The 20,919-nt window shown below is 36.6% G+C and overlaps 1 protein-coding gene across 2 annotated transcripts in view; it reads left to right on the top strand.

Annotated features, from left to right (window-relative positions):
* ESF1 (ESF1 nucleolar pre-rRNA processing protein homolog) overlaps positions 1-20,919 on the top strand; it is a 64,360-nt gene that overhangs the window by 24,959 nt on the left and 18,482 nt on the right. For both annotated transcript variants that reach the window (XM_045574953.1, XM_036418194.2), the window contains one exon: positions 1,313-1,474. In XM_045574953.1, the coding sequence (XP_045430909.1) occupies positions 1,313-1,474 (162 nt within the window). The remainder of the gene's footprint in view (positions 1-1,312; positions 1,475-20,919) is intronic.

Genomic DNA, 20,919 nt, shown 5'->3' with positions numbered 1-20,919 from the left:
GGACTCATTATTCTTTGTTTTGGATTATAAGCAACTTTATTTGTCTCTTCAGCCTGCACAGCTAAGTTCATGTGTCAGATGTATCCCAAAAATATTTAGTCTTCTTCATTGACCATAACATTTTGGTGGATGGTGGACAACATAAAAGAAAGATAAAATGCTATCCCTGCTGTTTTGCTTATAGGGAACATAAATTTGAGGATGTTACCTGACTACAGAATTATTTTTAGATATTAATTTTAATAAAAAGTGATATTCCCAAGTGCTATGACAGTGCTAACTTATATTGCAACTGATTTTAAGACATAAGTTTTAATTCAGTTCATTTAATATTAAGAAGATTAAGTCTGTCCTGGCTGGTATAGCTCAGTGCTTGAGCATCAATCCACGTACCAGGAGGTCACAGTTCGATTTCCTCAGGGCACATCCACCAGGTTGTGGGCTCAATCCCCAATAGGGGGTTTGCAGGAGGCAGCTGATCAATGGTTCTCTCTCATTATTGATGTTTCTATCTCTTCCTCTCCTTTCCTCTCTCTGGATCAATAAAATAAAAAATAAATAAAAAAAAAAAGTTTGTCTAGTTTTTATATTCTATTATTACAGTATGTCTGATAGCATTTTACCTGAGGGTGCTGAATTGACTGAGATTTAAACATTGGAGTTAGATGTAAATTATTTCTGGACTAGAGACCTGGTGCATGAATTTGTGCACAGGTGGGGTCCCTCGGCTTGGCCAGTGATCTGCCATCTCATCCAGTCCTAATCAGGGCTGGCCGCGAGGAGGGCCCGTGAGGATTGGCCGACAACGGGAGGTTGGCTGTGGAAGTGCACTGACCACCGGGAGGCAGCTACTGCATTGAGTGTCTGCCCCCTGGTGGTCAGTGCCCATCATAGCTACTGGCTGGTCATCCAGTTGTCTGGTCATAACAGTAGCTTAGGCTTTTATATATATACTAGAAGTCCATTGCAAGAAGATTCCTGTAATAGGGCTTCCTGCTGTAGTCTTGCCTGCTTTCCTTCCTTCTCCCCGGGCCTGCCTGCTTTCCTCCCTTCTCCCCCGTTCCGCTTGCTTGCTTCTCAGCAACTTCACTCCCTTCTGCAGTGCGTGGCTTTCCAAGCTGTCTTCAGTCTTTGCTTTGGCCTGGATATGCAAATTAATCGTCATTTTTGGTGGGTTGACTTGCAAATTCACCATGATTGGCTGGTGGGTGTGTCTTGTGGGCATAGCGAAGGTATGGTCAATTTGCATGTTTCTCTTTTATTAGGTAGGATTAAATTTGATTTTTTTTTTTTTTTTTTTTTTTTTGGTTAGGTGATGATGAAGTCAATGCAGAAGAAGATGGGAAAACAAAAAAACATCAGAAAGATGATGAAGAACAAATCGCTAAATATAGGCAACTCTTGCAAGTTATTCAAGAAAAAGAAAATAAAAAAAAAGAAAATGATATGGAAATGGAAATTAAGTGGGTTCCAGGTAAGAATTCAATACTAACTAAATGTTGGCTTTATTTTTCTTCATTTTAGGATGTTGAGAGCATTTTATTTTTTTTATTTTTATTTATTTATTTATTTTTAATATATTTTATTGATTTTTTACAGAGAGGAAGGGAGAGAGATAGAGAGCTAGAAACATCAATGAGAGAGAAACATCGACCAGCTCCCTCCTGCACGCCCCCCACCGGGTATGTGCCCGCAACCAATGTACATGCCCTTGACCAGAATCGAACCAGGGACCCCTCAGTCCACAGACTGACGCTCCACCACTGAGCCAAACTGTTTTCGGCTTGAGAGCATTTTAGATGTGACAGAGAAAAAGATTAATTTCTCTTGGGAAGCATAAACTTTAAAAATCTTATTTTTTATGAATGTTTTGGGGAGGAAGTTAACATGGCATTTGCATACATCATTTAATTCTTAATTACTTAGGGACTAGTGTTTTGACTCTTGCCAGCTTATTTTGATTTTTCGAACTACAAATTATTCCTGTTTATTTGTGAAAGTAAACTTTCCTAGGTTTGATTCCAGTATTATCAGGATATAGAAACTTGAATCCAGGTACCATGTGTTCTGGAGTCATTAAACTTTTCCCTAGTTGGTTTGGCTCAATAGATAGAGTGTCCTCCTGTGGACTGAAGGGTCCCAGGTTCTATTCCAGTTAAGGGCACATGACTGAGTTATGGGCTCTATCCCCAGTAGGGGGCATGCAGGAGATAGCCTATCAATGATTCTCATCACTGATGTTTCTATCTCTCCCTCTCCCTTCCCCTCTGAAATCAATAAAAAATACTTTTAATAACTAAATGAAATCATTAAATTTTTATTAAAATAAACTTTTTTTCAAAATTTGTAAGTGGACTCTTCACCCATAACTCCAGTAGGCCTCAGTTAATTAGTTTAGGTTTCACTATTACAAAATATGAAATACTTAATTTTCCATCTCAGTTTTGCTGTGAATAGTAAAAATGTATGGTATAGTAAGTGATTTTTATAACTGCCTTGAACCATTCAACTTTTTTTTAGTGTAGTACAGTACTAATTATAACCATGTCAGAGCTAAACAAAGATAAAAGCTAGGATAAATGAGTATTGTTTTCTAGTGAATGCAGGTTTTCAACAGTCCTGGGTAAATCAGCATGTACCTTTGCAAACAATGTTGATTTTACAGATTACTGCTTTTACATACATGTGTATCTTTTTTTTTCTGAAAAAAGTATAACTTGTTATTCCCACCCTCCCCAGTGGAGGTGTGTTTACTATTGCCCCTCCTTTCCATACCCCAGGTCCTCAGGGTCTTGAGATAGAAAGAAGCGTTGAAAACATTCAGGCTTGAACTCAGAGTCCCTTGAGGACGACATTTCTCTCAAGAGGAAGCTCTTTGGATCTTATTTTTCTATTTCTGTTTCAGTTTCTCAGACCAGACCCCAAAAGCTAAAGTCTGATTGAGGTTGTGGGCAGATATTTGCATCTCTTACCCAATCCTATATAAAAAAAAAAAAAAAAAAAAAAAAAAAAAAAAGTATATTTCAAAATCCCAATTATAAACTAAGAAATGATTATTCACATTTCAAAGAATAACTAGTTTTATTTAAAAAAATTTTTTATGGCCTTGCTTTCTCATAATGTGCCTTAAAATTTTTTTGAAATAAACTATGTTTTTGCAAAATGAGATGCTCTCTTTATTAAATGAAAACCTAAGGTAATTTTAATTAGTTAGAAATGTCCCTCCCTCGTCTCCATCCAGACTCCCATTAATTTTCAGAAGATCTTGACTCACTGACCCTTTGTACACTACCGCACACTGTTTTACCAATAGTTAGAAGACAGGGTAGAGGGAAGAAAATAGAAGAGCAGTAGTTTAGTCAGTGACACAATGAATTGTTGAAATTTAAAGGAGCCAAATGTGTATCTTTTAAAGTTAGGTATAAAGGATTCAGCTCTTTCAGTCTCTAGATGGGAGAATACTAATAACACTATTAAAATTAAATATTCTGTATTCTTTTTCTTTTTTTTTCAGTTTCTTATAGTTAGTATATTTTTGCATTGAGAATGTGTGCATTCTTTTCATTTGGGAAAAAACTTAGCATATGTTTTAATGTTTGAGAATTGAGTGACATTTGTAAAAATATTAGGATGGATGTCTGCATAGTCCTGTAGGAAAGTGGTGCTGTGTTGTAACCCATTTGTTTTCCTTGTTTGGCTTTTGAAGGAAGTGATGGTAAGAAAAAATAAAGTTTGGTAGTATTATCATATGAACAATGGTTGAGAGAATTCAATTAAGTTAGCCTGAATAAGAAAAGCCTAAAAAATGACTTTAATTATTTTCAAATGATTGAGGGATGAATATGTAAATGGAGATTTAATCTCTCTTATCTCAGAAGTCATTGATTTTGCCAGTGGATAAAAGTTGAAGGAAAGTAGATTTCAAAGTAATATAAAGAGGAATTCGCTTTATTTTTAGAATTGCCCAGCAAAAGAGCACAAAGTCTACTCTAAGGAGTTGAGCACTTTGTCAGTAAGTCTCACAGTCAGCAATACAACCATACCGCTTGGGATGTTTGTGAAGAAATTTTTCACTTGACAGACTTGACTTAATTATCCTAAGAAATGTGGAATTCTACCTTTAAAATATGTTGTAATTATAACTTACCGTAATTCTAATCTTTGAATTTACTGAATGAAAAGATATTTTAAGTGAACAGCTTTTTAATTGAGGTATTTCGTTGACTGAGAAAGATTTAAAATTAACTTGATTGAGATGTTTTATAGCACTATTTCAGAGTTAAATTGAATGGACCAGATCTAACCTTTGTCTTTATTAACATGGTTATGTAGTGCAAATCCAAAAAGTGATATACTTAGGTCTCTAGCAATAGTTTTCCTGGGATAACCTCCCTTAGTCATGATGTATATATTTCTAGACTCAGTTTAGTAATGTTTTATTAAAGATTCTGCACCTGTGTTAATGAGGAATATTTGCCTGCAGTTTTCATTTCTTATAGAATTGTTAGTTTTTGATATCAGGATAATGCTGAATTCGTGATATGAATGATAAGAGCTGTCCTCCCTTCTATTTAATGTCATATAAGATGTTTTGAATTGTAAAAAAAAATTTATAATTCCATTAGCCTGATTCAGCCACTGAGTGATTAGATAGGTTATGGTTTAATTGATCATTTCTCTGTTGTTGAATATTTAATCATATTTCTGACCTTTCACTACAGTAGAACTATGGCATTGAAAAGAAATGTTACCTAAGGCCGTTACCGATTCCAAACCCACAAATATCAGTTCTTTCTTAGATCTCTTCACTTTCATTACCAGCCAAATAATTGGCTTACTATTTTAGGGATTTTTACTTTTAAAAACAATTTTTTAACAAAGACGCTTTTCTTTTTCTCCCCTGTTTTAAAAATGCCTCTGCTTAGAGAACTAGTAGAGACCACAAAGAGAAGCTAATGCTGGCAGTCAGGCTCACTTACTAGTTAGTTATGTGACTTCCTTGCTCACATAGCAACTTTGCATATGCTGTGGATCAACCTGTGGTTCTCTCACAAGCTGTTAAAACTACCAGTGTCAAAACTCAAAATTTTAAATCTCAGATGCCAACCATCTAAGATGTTATAAATAATCTATAGCTTTTTCCGTATTTTGAAGTATTTTCATAGGAAACCTTCCCAGAAATGGAATTGGATTGTACCAGTTTATAAAGCCTTCAACAATGAGTAAAAGTGCCAATTCCATGGAATTGTCATCAACATTGTGTATATAATTTTTACTGTTAGATGAATGGGGGGAAATTGATGTTCTGCTGTACACTGCATTTTTAAGTCTTTAACTGGAATACTTGTGTGTTGTTTTAATCCTTGGACCCAAGGACATGCTCATTGATTTTAGAGAAGGGGAAAAGGAGGGTGAGGGGAGGGAGGGAGGAAGGAAGAGAGAAGTCGATGTGAGAAACATCCATCTCTTGCCTCCCATATCAGAAATTGAACCTGCCACCCAGATATGTGCTCTGACCAGGAATTGAACCCCAACCTTTTGGTGTACAATATGATGCTCCAACCAATTGAGCCACACCAGCCTGCGCTAACTGTAGTATTTTTGAAGGCTCCGTATAGGGTATTATTGTTACCTGTGAGTCCTTGGTATGTACTTACATGCATCTGTGTTTGTAAATGTAAAGGGTCTGTTACATATTAGACTTGTTAGTTGAGATAAATGAGCTAATCTTGCAGGACCTCAGTTTACTTATTTGGAAAGTGGGACTAATACCTTTCTTAATTTGAGTATTTAGAAAGGTTCCTTATAAGCTACAGAGTATTATTCACATCATATGTATATTTTGTTGGAATTATATCTCAAGAAATGCATGTTCCCAGTAATACCGTAATTACCGTGAACCTCAACAACTTTTTTGTGATGTTACACTTCAGTAAGTCACACAATGTTAGTGTGAGATTACACTGTATCGTTTAACTGTTTTTTCTAAAGCTTGAATTTCCAAAATATTAAACTCTTCAGAAAAATAAGTACTCTTAATCACTAACACTTGCTGAAATATAGTTTGTTGGTTTGGTTTTTAAGAGGAATTTTAGTTTAGCCAGGGGTGGGGAACCATTTTTCTGCCAAGGGCCATTTGGATATTATTATAACATCACTTGTGGGCCATACAAAATTATCAACTAAAAAATTAGCCTGCTATATTTGCTCAAACATTTAACTCGCCTCAAGTGCCTTGGCAGGACCTGACCAAATGATTTAAGGGCCTTATAGTTGTATAGCCTATCTTTTTACAATACATTAGGCTATATAAGTATAGTAACGTCAGAAGTTTCATTCCTTAAGGTTAAATATTCAGATAACAGGTATATGGGTATAACAACCAGAATGAAGTACAGTACTCTTTCTATTGATAGTCTAGTTATGAAAATGTGGCAATACAACCTTATTGATTGGGATTGTAAATAAGTAATAATGTTGAATTATAAGATTTTTAAAGAAAGTGTAATTCATTATTTTAATGTGTAATAATACTTTCCATCTCAATGTATTATTAAAAAGGTATCCTTTCTGACTCACTTTGATGAGAGGAGAAGATGATACATGCAGTTAGCAAAATGGCCTTTATCAATGATGTGTCTCAATAAGGAATTTGTAATTCTATGTAATAAAAGGCTGTTATGCAAATTAACTGAACGGCCAAAAGATCGATCGCTATAGCGTGCACTTACCACCAGGGGGCAAACACTCAATGCAAGAGCTGCCTCCTGGTTGTTAGTGCACTTCTACAGGGGGAGTGCTGCTCAGCCAGAAGCTAGCAGCAGCGCTAAGAATGACCATGTAACAGGAGCAGGCCTAAGCCATCAGTCGGACATCCCCTGAGGGTTCCCAGACTGAGGGACCCTCTCTACTCCCCTCCCCCAGTGATGATTTTCATTCACCAGGCCTCTAATATAGATATAAATTAACCTTAATCAGTTTTATCTTATATATTAAATAACCTCTTCTATGTCATAGTTCAATTAATCTATGAAATAATTTTTATAGATAGTGAAAGCTGTATCCAGAATATGAACAAATAATATTTCTTCGTTTATAATATTAAAAGAGATTAGAAACCATAAAAATCCTCTCTTTTTTTTCTTTTTTTTTTTCTTTTTTCTTTCTTAATACACATTAAGAAATGGATCGCTGGTCTTTTTCCTATTCAACATTCTTCAATACCCCCACTTTAAATATTTATTGAGCACCTACTGTATGCCAGGAACTATTCTAGATAACATACAAATAGAACATACAAATTCTTGACCTCATAAATCCTATATTCTGGTCTAGAAGAAGACATGAGTCTCTCATAAGAAAAATACTTGAGCAAAGAATAAAGGAAGTAGAGGTCATAAAGTGAGCCCTGCAGAGGAAAGTGTGTGAGCAGAGGAAATAGCAAGTGAGTGTCCTTGAAACTGTAGCTTGCTTTGAAGAATAGCAAAGAGAACAGTATGACTGGAGTGAGTGAATGTGAGAACAAATCAGTGAGGTCATAGAGCTAACATGGGGCCAGAACATGAAGACCTTGTAGACCATTTTAAGGGTTCAAATTTGTTCTGTGAGTGGGATGCAAACTTAGAGATCATCAGTGATAATTCCCTTGGCTTTTAGTTTCACTTGTTGATAGTTATGTATTTGTTGTTCATAATTTTTATCTTTATCTTCTTTTTCTTCCTAAATAACCCCCTTCAGCAATTCATATAATTCTGGTTTGGCAGTGATGAACTCCTTTAGCTTTTTTTTTATTTGTGAAGCTCTTTATCTGGCCTTCGATTCTGAGTGATAGCTTTGCTGGGTAGTGTATTTTTGGCTGTAGGTTCTTGCTATTCATCACCTTGAATATTTCTTGCCATTCCTGTCTGGCCTGCATGGTTTCTGTTGAGAAATCAGCTGACAGTCGTATGGGTGCTCCTTTATAGGTAACTCCCTGCTTTTCTCTTGCTGCTTTTAATATTCTCTCTTTGTCTTTTGCTCTTGGAATTTTAATTATGATGTGTCTTGGTGTGGTCTTCTTTGGATTCCTTTTGTTTGGGGTTCTGTGCGCTTCCTGGACTTGTAAGTCTATTTCTTTCCCCAGGTGGGGGAAATTTTCTGTCACTATTTTTTCCAATATGTTTTTGGTATCTTGTTCTCTTTCTTCTTCTGGGACCCCCATAATTCTTTTTTCTTTTTTTTCTTTTTTTTAAAATATATTTTATTTATTTTTTTACAGAGGAAGGGAGAGAGAGAGCTAGAAATGTCGATGAGAGAGAAACATCGACTAGCTGCCTCTTACACACCCCCTACCAGGAATGTGCCTGCAACCAATGTACATGCCCTTGACCGGAATTGAACCTGGGACCATTCAATCCTCAGACCGACGCTCTACCACTGAGCTAAACCGGTTTCGGCTGGGACCCCCATAATTCTGATGTTGGTTTGTTTGAAATTGTCCCAGAGGTTTCTTACACTATCTTCAACTTTCTGGATTCTCTTATCTTCTTTCTTCTGTAGAGGAGTGTCCTCTGGCTCTTTGTGTTCCAAATCTTTGACTTGATTCTTGTGATCTTCCCTTCTGTTTCTAGGACTCTGTATAATATCTTTTATTTCAGACAATGTATTATTTATTTCTAGTTGCTCCCTTTTCATATCCTCATAGGTCTCATTTATTTTATCGGCCTTTTCTAGGAAATTCTTGAAAAACCTTATAAGCGTGGTTTTGAACTCTATATCCAGTCACTTCTCGTCCTCCATTTCTTTTGTTTGTGATCTGTTTCCTTGTCTTGGCATTTTCGCTCCTTCCCTGACTTGGTATGGTGGCTTTGTGTGCTAAGGTGTCCTATATGATTCAATGGGTCAGCCTCCCAGTTACCTGAGGTGGACAGTCTTGGTGCAGCCCTTTGTGGAGCATTCCAGCATTTAGAGGTTGAGGAAGTGAGAAGGGACCATAAAAAGGTAGCTGGGGAAAACTACCAGAAATGCACGAGGGAGTTTAGGGTTGCAGGGTATCTATTCAGCCAAGTGAAGACAGCATTTCAGTGAGAAATATACAAGCTAAGAATGACCATTGAATTTAGCAATACATAGAGATCATCAGTGATATTGAACAATTTGGTTGGAATGGGGAGGATGAGATTGATATGGGATCAATAAAGAATGAGCAGTGAAATTGGAAACAGTAAGTACAGATAAGTCCTTTTTCTAAGATATTTGACTATTAGAAAGCTGTAGGTATCATGACACTTCACCCCTAAAAAAATTTGTGTGTAACTTCCAAAAACAAAGACATTCTTCTACATGAGCCCTATGCCCTAACCACATTAAGATAATTTAATATTGATAAGTCAGATTTCTCACTCATTCCAACAGTATTTTTTATAATTGTTTCCTGATGAAGGATCACTCACTTCTAAAATATCTATAGTAATTGGCTTACAGAATACCCAACAATCTGGATTTCTCTAATTGTTACCTCACAATTCATGTAGAAACTTTTTGTCAAGAATTCTCCACAAATGACGTTGTATACTTACCATTACGTCATATCAGGAGGCATTTAAAGTCCATTATCCCATTATTTGTGCTATTAACTCTGCTCACTCCATTAAGGTAGTGTTCAACTTATTTTTCCATTGTAAAGGCACATTTTTTTCCCCTTTGAATAATAGTAAAATATGGGTTGTGTGAATATTCTGTTTCCCAACATTTTACCTGGTTAGCCTTCATCGGTGATCTCCTGCTTGACTCTACTGTATTGTTTATTGCAAAATGCTGATTTTCTACTTCTGACATTTCTTCTGCATTTATTACCTAGCATTTCTAACTAGTGCTGGTAGAGCTTCCTCTTAACTGCCAGGGCCAGCCTACCAGGTTGAACCGGGGTGAGGAAGGGAGGTGGGAATTGAGGAAAGAAAGAAAGACAGGAAAGCGGGAAGGGAGGGCTACAGGTCATCGAGAGACTGCAGCAAGTTTATTAACTACATAATGCCTTGTATACACAAAACACTGAATAGAAGGTCTGTCAAGAGGAATGTATTCTTTGTTCCTCTTAATCTCTAAGGGAGGGACAAAGCAGGAGGACAAATTCTCAGTACAGCAAATCTCAGTAAATAGTTACAGACTTCTTGGTAAGCCATGAAAGGTTGCTCTCATTCTACTAATAGCCGTCATCCAAACAAGTCTGGGAAAACTGTGTGGGTAGGGGCCCAGCCTTGCTAGTCCCTTTGGGTGCAAGGACTGTGTCAGCTTACACCTGGTCTCCAACATCTAACTAATGGAGCTTTCTTTCCACTCTTTTTAAGTTATTGTAGACACATAGATTGACAGATCTTGAGTTTTTCTATAATGGATCACAGACGAATAGGAAGGAAGCTGGAGAGGAAAGTGAGATCAAGAGAGCATTTTTCTTCAATATGGGAAAAATAGTGGCATGCTGTATGCTTCTGGGAATGATCCGCCACAGACAGGGCAGGAAATGATGCAGAGAACTGCATTCTGAAGTAGGCAAAAAGAGTTGAAATATTTTTGCACAAGTGGAGGAATTGGCCTTCAGTTAGTTGTGCATGGACATTTCATCCATTGTAACAGAAAGGTAGATAATGTGGTCACAGAGGGCAATGGGTAGAAATGACGGTGAGAGCTTGTGTTACCCTTACTTGTATTTTCTTAGTGAAATAGGAAGTAAGGTCATCAGCTGAGAATAGAGATAAAGTAGGAGGAAAAGGTTTGAAAAAAGTAGGTGAGATAATTGCCTAAGAAAGTGGCAAAGGGGGAAATTTAATAGTATTGCTGAAGAGCAATAAGGGTGCACTTGAAATTCATGGTCATGTAAAGTAAGATGAATCAACGTAATTATTTTTTATTTAGCCACATTGCTGGGATAGTACAAGCATGGAGTAAGGAGAGAATTGAATTAAGCCAGACTTAGAAGTTTTGCCAACCAAGTATGACCAAGCAAGAGAGGGACAAGGGAGTTCAGGACGAAGGAGTGGTTGTAATGATGGGCTATCTTATCTGTGTTGGGTTAGGAGGGAAATGAGTTATGCTGAGGGCGAGGGATGGGGCTAAGTGAGAAGATTGATGGATTGTAGATCCCTAGAATTGTTAGCCTTGGTATGTGAAAGAGAATAAAATAGAAAGATTGGAGATAGTAGTGGAAGAGTAGAATACAAATTAAGATTATGGTGAGTTTGCAATTTTTTGTAATGGCATAAGTCAGGGAACTGTGAGGCCCAGAGTGTTAGAAGGGTCATCTGTGTGGGTATTGAAATCACCAAGAATTATGACAGGTTAGTATTAGAGAGAGCAAGCAATGAGCCAAAGCTTAGCACTTCAGTAAAAGCTATCTGCAATAAAGAGGGATTGAAGGTAGTATAGTTTTCTACATGATGTTCCAAGTTGCAGACTTTGGGGAGGAGGGCAAACAGGTGAACTGGGGTTGGCAATGAGTAGCAAGAAGGACAGATTATAGGAAAGACAAATTCACCACCTTAAAGGGGTACAGGAGAAGCGGTGTCCCCAGAGGAGAACCAGGTTTCAGTGAAACTCAGATTAGCAAGCAAAAGGATATAGGGGATTTTGTTAATGGCTGCCAGTGACTGCTTATGACTGATTAATGTGTAAAAAAGTTTCATTGTTGAGGAAGGGTGGGAAATGTTCAGTATTTTTTAGGAGAAAGGATGATTTGGAAGTTGCAGACTTCTTCTGGTGACACATTTAAATATGGATAAAGGGTATAATGAAATTGGTACTGATGGTCTTTGGAGAGATCTTGTCAGCAACACCCAATGTTGTGGATACTTACTCATTCAAAGGAGTTCTGGAATCGAGGTTTCTTATCTCTGCAAGAGGAGTGCTTTCTTGGCTTCCACTTGTTGAGGCAGGAAGTGGGGGTACAGCTCTTCCTTGCTCTACTTTCTTCCTTTTTTCTCTGATCTTTACAATTGTAATTCTATTTTTATTCTGGTGTCTGCTCTTATCCTTTGTCCATCCTTTTCCCCTCCTTTATTCCTTCTCCATTTCTCTGTCCAGTGTCTCATTGAGAAGCTTAAACACAGACAAGTATCTGTGGCCATTGTATTCAGAAATAAAATATTTTTGAATCAGTTGTGCATTCATTTTCCTAGGCAGCCCAGTTTTAAACATTTTAATGTCAAACATCTCAAAACCTGTTCACTATTTACTTTTGGCTATATCTCTATTTCCATTTATTGCCAGTGTATCCATTATTTGAAATATATTCACAAAAATGTTTTTTTGGTTAGAACTTTTAAAATATCCAGATGTTTAAAATTTTGAGTTGAATGTAGAGAAAAGCGTTAAATGGAAAACCTGAACTTGAAATAATCTAGAAGGATTTGCAATTTGGTGATAGGGAGGAAACCAGTTTACAATGCCCTATCATAATTTATATACAGCTAATTTAGTGGCTAGAATTTTAAAACTTAGGTTTGCACTCTTTCCTTGAATCCTCTGTAAACATGTTAACTATAAGGACTTCATAATGTAACAAGTTGAAATTTAGTATGAAAAAAAATTTTCTAATCACTTGTGGAATGTATACTAAAATACTGGAAGCAGCTAGGGTTATCAAAAAACGCTGCTAGCAAATTTTCTCAGTGCCAGTAAATTTCAGAATTTCCTGGATTATTTTAAATATTATATTCTCTCATTGATACTAAGATTTCATTTAAAACAAGTTTTTCCAAAAAGCCATTTTTTTTTTAAAGATCTAAAGAAAAAATAGGATATCTTTATATTAGTAGTAGTTTCAAAAAGTCTTAACCCTTCCATACTTAGGAAGTTTCAGGTTAATTGTTCTGCTGTTTTAGGATCCAAATTAAATATGTAAATCATAAGAGATTCCAGATTGAAGCTTCTAGGATGATTCTGTTCACATTGTCCTGTCCTGCCTTCTCTGCACATGTATCACATCAGTTGTATTGTTTGCATCTGTTGCCACTATTTCCAGACAGTAGTGCTTTTTTTACTTTGCCTTAGATTTACAATCTGCCTGAAGTCAGTTCAAGAAGAGAGATTGTTTCATGTATTGTTTCCCACAACCCACAGCTATGCTGATTTGTTTGAAGTTGTGAATTCTTTTGTCTTTAAAGCAGAAATTTTGCCTATTCTATTTGAGGTTGTTCCGTGTCATTATTCTATATACCAACTGCCTGACTAGCAAACTGTCATTTTTCTCACACTTGTTCCATATGTTATTGTGACACAATTCACTCAGCCTACTTAACTTTTAGCAGTTTCATTATTGCTGTTGTTTTTTTCCCAAACTGGAAAGTCTTATAATCTCATTTTTTTCCCTAAATTTTTTAATTGTATTAACATACACCTAAAATTTACCATCTTAACCATTTTTAGTGTACAGTATTCAATATATTCATATTGTTAGACAACCATCACCACCATCCATCTCTAGAATTCTTTTCATCTTTGCAAAACTGAATCTCTGTATCCATTAAATAATAACTTCATTTTCCATTCCCCCAGCCCATTGCAACCTCCATTCTTCTTTCTCTCTCTATAATTTTGTACCTCATGTAAGTGGAATCATACACTTATTTCAGTTAGCAAAATGTCCTCAAAGTTCATCCATGTTATAGCACGTCAGAATTTCCTTTTCAGGCTGAATAATATTCCATTGTTTATATGCCATATTTTGCTTATCAACCCAGCCATTGATAGGCTGCCTTTATGTTTTAGCTATATAAAACATTCTTTTTACACATTCTCAACAGGTACACAGTTGATTATATTATATCCCTATTTTTTATTCTCCTTTTTGGTTTTATTTCTCATATTTATTTTTACATGTTTTTAAATAATCCTTATAATCAAACTAGGGACTCAGTGCATGAATTCATGCACCTTGAAAGGAACTATGGGCTGCAAAGCTGTGGTGGGCACAGGGGCGGGTCTTGGCCCTCCTTTGTACCTCCTATCCGGCCCCTCCCACTGTGGTCCCCAGTCCCCTGTCTTCCAGCAGACCAGGCAGGACTGTGGTACACAGGAGCAAAGAATTTTTATAAGTTATGAATCACTCCCCTAATATTTTAGGCTCTTTCTGATGTTTTGCCATTGTGGATAACATAGTCTTATATTGAATTTCTAGTTTTAAAAATCCACTTTTTATTGATATCAGAGAGAGGAGGGAAGAGGGAGAGAGGGATAGAAATGCCAATGATAAGAATCATTGACTGACTGCCTCCTGCACCCCTGTATTGGGGGTCAAGCCCTCAACCTGGGTATGTGCTCTGACCAGGCATCATACCATGACCTCCTGGTTCATAGTTCAATCCTCAACCATTGAGCCATACCAGCTGGGCCTATTGTATATATTTTCATCTCATTTATAGTATTTTTAAAAAGTATAGTTTCATAAAAAAGAGAATAAAGTACTGATATATGCTACAAAGTGTATGAACCTTGAAAATATTGTACTAAGTTTAAGAAGCCAGTCACTAAGACCACATTTTTTTATATAAAATATCCAGAACAGGAAAATCTATAGAAACAGGAAATAGGTTGGTAGCTGTAAGAAGGAGGTATGTTTTAGACCACATGTGTCAAGCACAAGGCCCGCGGGCCAAATCCGTCCCGCCAGGCCTTGCAATGTGGCCCGCACTGCGCTGTCATCACTGCACTCCGCTGCGTTTCCATCACAATGACAGTTTATGACTGTTCAGTAAACCATTCGGCCCGCGATTTAGGCTGGATTTTAGATTTTAGCCCCTTCTCTGATTGAGTTCGACACCCCTATTTTAGACTATCCTGTTGGGGAAATAAGGTTTCTTTATGAAAAGATGAAATGTTCTAAAAATGGCCCTAGCCAATTTGGGTCAGTGGATAGAGTGTCAGCCTGTGGACTAAAGGGTCCCAGGTTCGATTCCGGTCAAGGGCATATGCCTGGGTTGCGGGCTTGATCCCCAGTAGAGATTAGGCGGAGGGTGGCTGATCAGTGATTCTCTCTCATTGTTGATGTTTCTATCTCTCTTTCTCTCTCCCTTTCTTTCTAGAATCAATAAAAATACAATATGTTTAAAAAAAGAAAATATTCTAAAAATAGACTTTGGTGATGTTTACACATCTAAATGTACTAAAATCCGTTGAGTTGTATACTTTAAATGGATGGATTATATTATACTATATTAGGTATTTTAAAGTCATTTGGGATTGATTTTTTTTCATTCAACATCTTATTGCTGAGATTTATCTGTATTTTTTGTATCTAGTTCATTCATTTGACTGCTGTATTCCACAGTTCGTATATGCGTATTGTTGGATACACATCTGGGATGTTCTTTAGTGTTTACTATGGTGATTTATGCTACTATGAACATTTCTGTACATCTTCTGGTATGTGTTTCAGTATTTCTGGGTATTTATCAAGGTGTGTAATTGCTGGGTCATAGGGTATGTGAATGTTCAGCTTTACAAGATGAAAACTAAATTCTTCTCCAGTATGAATGTATCAGTTTATATTCCCACAAGCAGCACTTGATTTGCATTTCTGTTATCACTAATGAGTTTAAACATCTCTTCATATGTGTGTGTGTGTGTGTGTGTGTGTATGTGTGTATGTATGTGTATGTATATATATATATATATATATATATATATATATATATATATATATATATATTGGCCATAATGTTTCCTTCTCAGTAAAATACTCAGATATCTATCTTTTGGCCATTTTTCTGTTACATTATTTGTTCTTTTTCCACTGATTTTTAGGAATTCTTTATTTATCTTTGATACAACTCTTTTGTCTTTTATAGGCTAGATGTCTCCTATATGTAACCACACACACACACACACACACACACACACTCACACACACACAATTTCTTGGACGTGTTGTCTAATGAAAAATGTTCTTGATTTTAATATTATCAAATAATCTTTTTTAATAATACCTTTTCTATTAAAGGTAGAATAGTTTAAGGTTTTTGACATTTAAATCCTTGATCCATCAGGAGTTGATTTTTAAAAAATATATTTTATTGATTTTTCACAGAGAGGAAGGGAGAGGGATAGAGAGCTAGAAATGTCAATGAGAGACAAACATCAACCAGCTGCCTCTGCACACCCCCTACTGAGGATGTGCCCACAGCCTATGTACATGCCCTTGACCAGAATCGAACCTGAGACCTTTCAGTCCGCAGACCGGCGCTCTATCCACTAAGCCAAACCGGTTTTGGCAGGAGTTGATTTTTTAAAATATTATATAAGGGATCCAATTTCATCTTCTACATGGAAAATTTTTTATATTCTGTTCCATTTATTGAATATCCTTTCTCCCAACAATCTGGCATGTCAACTCTGTCATGTACCAAAGTTTCAAAACTGCATGGATCTGTTGCTTGGCTCTCTTTGGTCTAATTGTCTGTCCCTGAGCACAAAAGGGGTCCGAGCGTCTATCACTACTTGAGCCAAATTAAGCAGAGACCAAAAAAGGTTGAATCATATATGAATGTTTATTCCAATAATGCTGGCAGTATGGAGAGAACATCAGGTCATCCTGTAAATTCTGCTCTAATATTCCCCTACTAGCCAGCTGGTTATACAGTATATGTCTAAGGAAGAAAGGCTTATGTGCAAGGGGGAAATGGGATGAGGGGAGGGCAAGGTAATGGCCGCAGGGTCCATGGTCCATGTATCTCCTTCCAGGATCCTGAAATCCAATAACAAGGTATTGTAGTTAATTTTCAGTGATGTTAAAACCCAGTTCCTGGGATTGGAGAATGGTCAGCATTCCATAGGCAAACTCCAGGAGCTGGTGTGGGCCCAGGGTCTGTAAGAAAACCTCTTATCTGTAGTTTAATAAGGTGAATCATCTTTAAAGAACTGTGGTCCTATTCTTGTTGTATGCCCTTACCCCTATTAAAACCACACTTCTTAAAACTGGATGAAGAGCACTAATGATACACACACATTCCTATCTGCACTCTGGGCCAGTTTATTTGAGGACTCTGTGAAAAACAAACAAACATCACTACCACTAGCAACAACAAAAAAATTTGAAAGAGCTCTATATCCTCAGGAGAGAGCTGGGTTTCACTTAGAGCAAGAACATAATATTCAGAATTATATAACTGGGTTTTTACTGATGATGTATTGTGAATTCCAGAGAATTTAGCAGTAGAGAATTAAAGAGGGAAGAGAGGTGGTGGCAAAAGAGTGGATATGCCGTTAACTTCAGAGAATTAGAACATTAGGGGGAACTTGATGATTAGAGGCTTTTTGTGGTGACCAAAATAAATAGGGATAAAAGGCACAGAGAGATTATTCCTGGTGGGTTCCAGGCAGATTTTAATGGTGAGGCTGTTAATGCTGAGAATTAGGGAGGGAAGGGTATCTGCTGGTGCCATGGATGTGCCAAGCCAGTTCCCTTCTTAACCCCTTCCTGGGGAGGATCAAGTTTAAGGTGAGCACTAGAAACTTCCCCTTGACTCCTATTGACAGAGTTATAAGTGAGGAAGCCAGGTAACTAACGAACACACTAAACACTACATGAGTCCCAGGCCCCACGGGCTCACTCTTGGGCCCTTTCAGGAAGGGGTTGTTAGCCTTGCTCCTCAGGGCTGCCTTTTGTTCCTACATCTTAAAATAGTTTACTGTTCTGAGTCTCACTATGATGTATCTAGGTCATTTTTTGCTTAATGTTTTTATATTGCTTAGAATTAACTGGGTACTAAAGATGAGTATCTTTTATCAGTTTTGAAAACATCCCAGCATTTTCTCTTAAAATACTACCTTTTCTTCATCTTCTCTACTTGCTCCTTCTGGAAATCCTATTTTATATGTGTGGTACCTTCTCATTCTCCATGTGATAACTCATATTTTTCCATACCTTTGAATTTATGTAGCATAATGGGTAATTTCTTCAGTTCTGTCTTTCAGTTCATTAACTTTTTTTCTTTACCTCATTATAGTCTGCTGTTAACTTGGTCATTGCCTGTAATTTCAGTTATGTTTTTTACTTCAGAAAGTCCCCCCCCCCCAAGTCTGTCTCATACTTTTCATAATCTTATTTTTTTATTTCCTCTTTTGTTTTTTTAATGTGCTGATTTTATATTCTGTATCTGAATAATTCCAGAATCTATAGTCTTTATAAGTCTGACTTATATTATTTTGTTTCTGCTTACTCTGGTTCATATTGAATTTTGATTGTGATCTCATTGTTCTTGGATCTTTACCTATGGGAATTCTTTAAGGCCTGGGTCAAAAGTGCCTCTTTTATAGAGTATTTGCCAGGTGCCTAAGGGCATTTCCAATCCAAAACCAATTGAAACCAAATTTTTGGATTGGGGTGTTTTGGCCCATACAGATAGTGAGAATTCCAGCCACAAACCCATGGATTTGTGTGCTTGTACTTATAAATTCTCTGGAGTGGGGAGGGATGTATTTTTACTTTCCTTGTTCTGCCCATAGCTGAAGCCCAAACAGGCATTATTCCCTCTGAGTTGTCCGAGGAGGAGCAGTACCCACTTGAATGCACCCTAGGATCTTGGCTTTGTGGTCGTGGTCTCTGATGGGACATTCCATCATGATGTGGCTCAACATTGTCTCCTGCTCCTAGGCTAGCAGCCCATTAAAACCCAGATCTATACTCTCCTAAAGCAGTTTAGTGTGTGCCCCAGGGAAAACTTCCTGCTCTGAGCTAGTTTCACATTTCTATCTGAGCTTTCTTGTTGTGGCTGGACTCTTAAAAATTCCTCTTTTCTTCTTATTTCTTAGCCATTCATTTAAAAGTTTTCATATATTTTCTACCTTGTCTGTAAATGTTACGTGTGAAAAATAACAGAACAAGTAGTTCTCCAGTCCAGTTTGCCATAAATTAAATAGAATGGCTTCATCAGACCTGGTCAGAATTTTCTTCTGTTAGTATTAGGACAGCTTGATATTATGTACATTGTGATAACAAACTACTTGAAAGGCAAAGAAAACATACAAATAAAGTTACAGATAAATACAGGAAACAATGATTCCCTAATAGGGCCCAAATGTCTTGTACTTAAAGTCAGCTTTGTAAGAATATTTGATTCTAAGAAGCAGGGACAACTTGAATTACAGTTAAGTTCTCACTCAGTGTCTTTGATAGGTTTTGTGACTTTAAGTGAAACAGTGTATAATGAAAATAAATTTTTTCATAGGCTAATTTATATATACAAGAGTTAAGTCCCGTATGTCATCTCACAAATCTTGTAACAAAATGTATATTGAGTAAAATAATATTTGAGGACCCTCTATGTACTTGCAAATGGAAGACATCATTTTACATCATTTTAAGGAGAATAAAAGGAGATTTAGAAGAAGTTTGAGTATGATAAGGTCAAATTATAGATAAATGTAAAACAGTTCCTACATATTGAAATAGCTTTTAGGCAATAACTAAAGCATTTACATTTATTCATTCAGCATATAGCATCTTCTCTGAATACTTAATTGAATGCTATATGAGTACCATTTCTCAAACTAGGGTGTTGGTACCCTGTTAACCTTATTATTTGTATTATAGCTTTCTGTGTTGGTTCCATGTAGTAGATATATAACAGTATTACCTGCATACAAATGACATATGTTGGTTCTGCCTGATTAGTAATTTTTTGCTGTTTACTATTGTTCTCAAGGCTAGTTGTTACTTTACTTTTAAATTTCATGCATTATTGCTCCCTGTCCATGAGCTTGGGAACAAATTTGAAGAATTTATGCTTTCATTTTTTTTTTTTTAAGATTTTTAAAAAATATATTTTATTGATTTTTTTATAGAGAGGAAGGCAGAGGGATAGAGAACTAGAAACATCGATGAGAGAGAAACACCAGATGCCTCCTGCACATCCCCTACCAGGGATATGCCCTTGACCGGAATCGAACCCGGGACCTTTCAGTCCGCAGGCTGACACTCTATCCACTGAGCCAAACCCGTTTTGGCTATGCTTTCATTTTCACTTTCATTTAACAGACATTTAATATACCAGGTCCTCCACTAGACACTAGTTGCCTTTGGTGTGGGGAAGAGCTATGGCCTCTACCCTCATGGAGCTTGCAACCTAATAAGAAAGATAGCCATTAATAATAATAATTCTTAAAAATCACACAAATAAATATAAAGTTCCAACTGTGAAAAATGGTACAGAGTAAAAGCTTATTCAATATGCTTTAATGATAACCCTGCATGCATAATCACTTGATTACCATGGAGGGAGGGGAAAAAAACAAAACAAAAAACGCCACTGATAAAAATCCTCATTATTCATATGGACCTATTATCCCTATGACCTTTGTTAATTATATAAGTAGATATGCTTTTCCATCTCCCTGACCATTGGGGGTAACTGACCATTTTGAAGGGGTGTCTTTGATGCCAGTTTTCCTCAGGGCACGATTGGTAGTTTTCTCTTCTACCCAGAGTGAATTCTATCCAAGTTGGGAGTTTGGGTGGTAGCAGTTAGTAACATTTCAAAATCTACTTTTGGAACTGAGTGTTAATATATATTGTCTGATTTAAACATATCACTGTAAGTAAAGTTTGAGCTGTGTTTGTAAATATTCTCTGGATACTATGTCTTCGTAAAATATAAAGTGCCTGTTTCAGCCTGTATCAGAAATCTTAAAGTGTGCGTTGTGTTTTTTATAAACAAAACCTATTATGCTATTTGGAAGTCATTCTTGTCCTGCCCCTTGAAGACCTTTTGAATATTTCAAATTAGTAGAGTCAAGAGAAATGTATATTCTTATTTTAGTTTATTTTCAAAGGATATTCTACAGTATTTTTCTATATATGCAAATTACCAAAACAATTCTGAATGGATTGCACTTAAATTATTATTGTCATAATTGTGTCATCTGTGTTCATGGTTGGCTTTGAAAGAGTCT

This window comes from Pipistrellus kuhlii, unplaced genomic scaffold (assembly GCF_014108245.1).
Source record: "Pipistrellus kuhlii isolate mPipKuh1 unplaced genomic scaffold, mPipKuh1.p scaffold_m20_p_6, whole genome shotgun sequence".
Lineage (NCBI taxonomy): Eukaryota > Metazoa > Chordata > Mammalia > Chiroptera > Vespertilionidae > Pipistrellus > Pipistrellus kuhlii.
Note: the sequence above shows the minus strand (reverse complement) of the source record. Positions and strands in the feature narration are given on the sequence as shown.